General features: G+C 41.2%; 1 protein-coding gene across 1 annotated transcript in view; it reads left to right on the forward strand.

Moving 5' to 3' along the window:
- Nucleotides 1-186: 186 nt before the first annotated feature.
- LOC112076645 (basement membrane-specific heparan sulfate proteoglycan core protein-like) overlaps nt 187-4,338 on the forward strand; it is a 30,401-nt gene continuing 26,249 nt past the window's right edge. The window contains exons 1-9 of the mRNA XM_070441408.1: nt 187-378; nt 1,283-1,327; nt 1,489-1,761; nt 2,034-2,354; nt 2,501-2,761; nt 3,006-3,251; nt 3,412-3,528; nt 3,754-3,831; nt 4,012-4,062. Coding sequence (XP_070297509.1) covers nt 348-378; nt 1,283-1,327; nt 1,489-1,761; nt 2,034-2,354; nt 2,501-2,761; nt 3,006-3,251; nt 3,412-3,528; nt 3,754-3,831; nt 4,012-4,062 — 1,423 coding nt within the window. The 5' untranslated portion in view covers nt 187-347. The remainder of the gene's footprint in view (nt 379-1,282; nt 1,328-1,488; nt 1,762-2,033; nt 2,355-2,500; nt 2,762-3,005; nt 3,252-3,411; nt 3,529-3,753; nt 3,832-4,011; nt 4,063-4,338) is intronic.

Consider the following 4,338-nt stretch of genomic DNA (forward strand, 5'->3'; position numbering starts at 1 on the left):
TGTGTGTGTGTGTGTGTGTGTGTGTGTGTGTGTGTGTGTGTGTGTGAGTGATTGAGAAGTGAGGGGTGGCTGGAGATGTCCATTTCCATTGTGCCTCAACTGAGGGTAGCTGGCTTGGCTTGCCACCTGACAACTGAGCAAAGGTTTGAGGGAAGGCCTACACTTACTTATCTATCTATTTTTCACATTTCTCTAGAATCTTTCTCTCTGTTGTTCTGTGTACGGTGAAGAGGTGTGATCTCAGAGTGAAGCGGTGTGATCTAAGCAGACTGTCATCATATAGGAAGTAAAGGGGTTTGTTAGAAGGACTGTAGATGTAGAGAAAGTCACTTGTCTGTGGGGACAGAATGGAGCACACCTTGCTCTGTTTGCTGCTATGTAAGTACTGAGTTAGTGTGTTTGTTTATGAACACTAATTACCTGATTTACTAAGAATTTAAAGGAAAAGGAATAAGACATTAATGGAAATGAAGACAGTTTCCTGCTTTAGTTAAGTTTTTGGTGTTTTAGCCCTTATTGAGAAAATATTAGTAAAAGTCACTCAAAGGAAATTGCAGCAAATATGGTGTAKATATGAAGTAAGAAAGTGACCACCCTACATTGATGTTGCATCTCTGTGAGAACCTGAGCTTGTATAGCCGATGCCATGCAGACCTGGTTAGTGTGGTGGTGTACATTTAACCAGGTCATCACTCAGGAATTAAAGAGTGGCGCATACTCAGTGGTTGCAAAATGTGCTGTCAATGATAAAGAATATAAAATGCATTATTTGTTGGATGTGTTGTATTATCAAGTTGTGATTATTGTAAATGGTTGAGGGTTCCTTCACTACAGTCATAGTAAACTGTGTTAAGAGATTAATGACTGGTGTTTTGGTGTTTTTGGTCTCTCTATGAGCAGAATACGGGAAGATAGCGGCCATTTAACGCTGCAGTCCGTAATTCAAACTACCACAAAATGGGCCCCCTGACACTTTTTGTGGAATATGGCTGAAGGATGGGGCTAAGGAAATTCATTCATGTACATTGTTTACAATAATTGTCATAAAATAACCATATATTTCGGTTTATGATGGGATAAGACAGTTTTGAGGGAATTAAAAGTTATACTCTTCAAGAATAAATGCCTATGACTAATTGAAAGATCCAACATGTGTGTAGAAATCGTAGATTGCACCTTTAAAATAAAGTACATGATTGATTTGGTAAACAGTAACATGAATATGACATGTTGTTATTTATTTCAAGCTAATATTGGAGCAATGTGACTTTCTGTGTTGTAGTGCTGAGTACACACATCTACTCTGGACACTCTGAAGATGATGATGGTAGATATTTGTACACTTGATCAAGCCTTCATCTCTTAATTCTCCATCAAATGTTTTATTTGACATTATTAAAGCTGCTTTTGGATATACATATTTTGTGTTTTGAGTGTCTCAAAATAACGTGTAAATTAATTGTTTCATGCTGGTTTTATTTTTTGCAGGACAGGCAAAGGCTGTTCTGACCATACACCCCAAATCCTCCCAGATATTCAGTGGAGAGTCTGTCACTCTCAGATGTCACATACAGAGGGGAGAAGTCACTGACTGGGAATACACATGGAGCAAGGATGATGTAAACTCAATCAATAGGAAGAATGAATATGAGATCAGTGAGGTTAAGATTTCAGACAATGGTGTCTACAGGTGTCTGGGTAAACATATTGATAATGGGATGTATTCTAAGTGGAGTGATGCAGTCAGACTGACAGTGACAGGTAAGTCATCTTATCTCTCATTCACGTCAGTGTCTCCATGTCCATAACCACTTACAGTGGGCCCATTATAAGAATGCTATTTTGTCGTTTTAAAAGGATCTGTCTACTATTGCAGTTGAGATTCTTACTTTAATTATTTCTCCTTTCATGTAATAATTGAAGAAATATGGTGTATGGTAATAAGATCATACTTTTAACTGATTGATGGCGAACTGTTTCCACAGCTCNTAAGATCATACTTTTAACTGATTGATGGCGAACTGTTTCCACAGCTCTGCCTACAGCCTCAGTGAAGATAGTCACTACCCAGGAGACACTGTATTCCGGAGACACAGTCGAGCTGCGGTGTGACATRTCAAACTACACAGACTGGACGTACCGCTGGTTAATAAATAAAGAACGGCTTTCCAGTCAAACCAGTAAAACAACCACTATCTCTCTCTCTGACCAGGCTGGTCAGTACCAGTGTCAGGGGACAAGGACAAAACGGCCCCAAAATTCATATCTCAGCTCATCTCTCCACATTAGCGTCACTGGTGAGCTCACTATTAATCTTCAATCCCTATCTGGATATTCTGAATTTCTAGGCAAATGTGAGTCAATCATGTAGATATGGTCTGTGTGTCAGTATGAATGGAAAAATGAATAGTTACAGTACTACCTACAGAAGTAAGAACATACGTTGGAGAGATTTGTGCTCTGACTGCATTTGTCTTCATATATAACTGTGTTTCCGCAGCTCTGTTCACGTCCTCAGTGAAAGCCTCTCCACGGGGTCCCCTCTATTCTGGAGAGACAGTCACTCTGCAGTGTGACTATTCAGACTACAGAGACTGGACGTACCTCTGGCACAGAGACAACCATCTGCTTCCGAATCTGACCAGTAAAACCACCACCATCTCTCTCCCTGACCAGGCTGGTCAGTACCAGTGTGAGGGGACAAGGAATGGACAGCCCGAGAGGACATATCTCAGCTCATCTCTCACCATCGTTGTTGCTGGTGAGTTTAATAACATAACCATCACTTACTTAAATGTTGAGAAGGAGAAGATATTCATATTATTCTGTACAGTGAAAGTCTGATTCAAGCCAAACAGATTCAAACCACATTTAATTCAAACCAAATCAAGTCAACATACACCTATAATAGACTTGTATAGCAAGAAAACGTTCCAACAACAGCTAAATCTTTGGATGTTACTAAGCATGTATCCAGATCTTTAAATCATGCTCTTTTCTCACAGCCCTGACCAAAGCTACACTGACCATAACACCAAACCCTGCATACACTGGAGAGACAGTAACTCTGACATGTTCAGTGAGGTCTGACAGTGGCTGGAGGTATACATGGTACAAAGACAACAGTAAGAAAGTAGTGACCTTGTCTAGCAGACACACTACAACAGGAGCCACCTTCACCATCAGTAGAGCTGCTGAGTCTGACCAGGGTCTCTACTGGTGTCAGGGAGAGATCCAGTCCAGACCCACATAATCAATTATCAGTGATCTTGTCACTATCACAGTGAATGATGTTGTGTGTGTGTACGTGTCTGTGTAGAAATGTGTAGTAATGTTTTGCTTTGTCCACTACTTTATTTATTTTCTACAACTACCTCAGAACCTGATAGTGATTTGCTGTTCTCTCTCCAGGTGTAACTCCTGGACCCTCTACATCAGTCCTTGTAGGAGTGGTTGTGGGCCTGGTTGTTGCTGGTGTTCTACTGGCCATTCTCCTGGTACTGCTGTGTCGATATAAAAAAGCTGGAGGTGAGACTTTTATCAATTCACATTTATCTTTTTAGTTCATGTTTAGGAGAAAAATGTCTAATTACAAAAGTTTAAAACAGTAACGAATTGATACAGTATAATATTATGCATTTCTCATTACAGGTTCCTGTTGCAACAGAATATTCTGGTGAGTACACCTGTCTTTCAACTTTTCATACAGTAAAATCTAATATGTGTGTTTCATGACTATCTTTCTCCCTGTAGGCCCCCCCAGCCMCAGAGGACCAACCTGGACTCCCAACAGGACCAAGGATCTATCCAAGGCCGTGCTCCTGATGCTGGGTATACACGTCTGCAGCAAGGTCAGTCTCTCAGCCCAGACCACTGTCACTCTCCTCTCTGTAACTTCACATACTGACTTTTCACCATTCACTTTATATAGATGTTACCGTACTCTATGTCCCTAGGCAAGCTGAGGGAACACCAACCTATTCATCTTTCTCTCTCTTCTTTGACCAACAGGTGGCGCTAACATCTATGATACAATCATGCCCTCAGACAGTAATGACAATGGTACTGGGAAAGGGAAAGGGGGATACCTAGTCAGTTGTACAACTGAATACCTTCAAATGAAATGTGTCTTCTGCATTTAACCCAACCCCTCTGAATCAGAGAGGTGCGTGGGGGCTGCCTTAATTTACATCCACGTCTTCGGCACCTGGGGAACAGYGGGTTAACTGCCTTGCTCAGTTGCAGAACAACAGATTTTTCCCTTGTCAGCTCGTAGATTCGATCCAGCAACCTTTCGGTTACTGGCCCAGCAACCTTTCGGTTACTAAACACTAGGCT

This window comes from Salvelinus sp. IW2-2015, unplaced genomic scaffold (assembly GCF_002910315.2).
Source record: "Salvelinus sp. IW2-2015 unplaced genomic scaffold, ASM291031v2 Un_scaffold3902, whole genome shotgun sequence".
Taxonomy (NCBI): Eukaryota; Metazoa; Chordata; class Actinopteri; order Salmoniformes; family Salmonidae; genus Salvelinus; species Salvelinus sp. IW2-2015.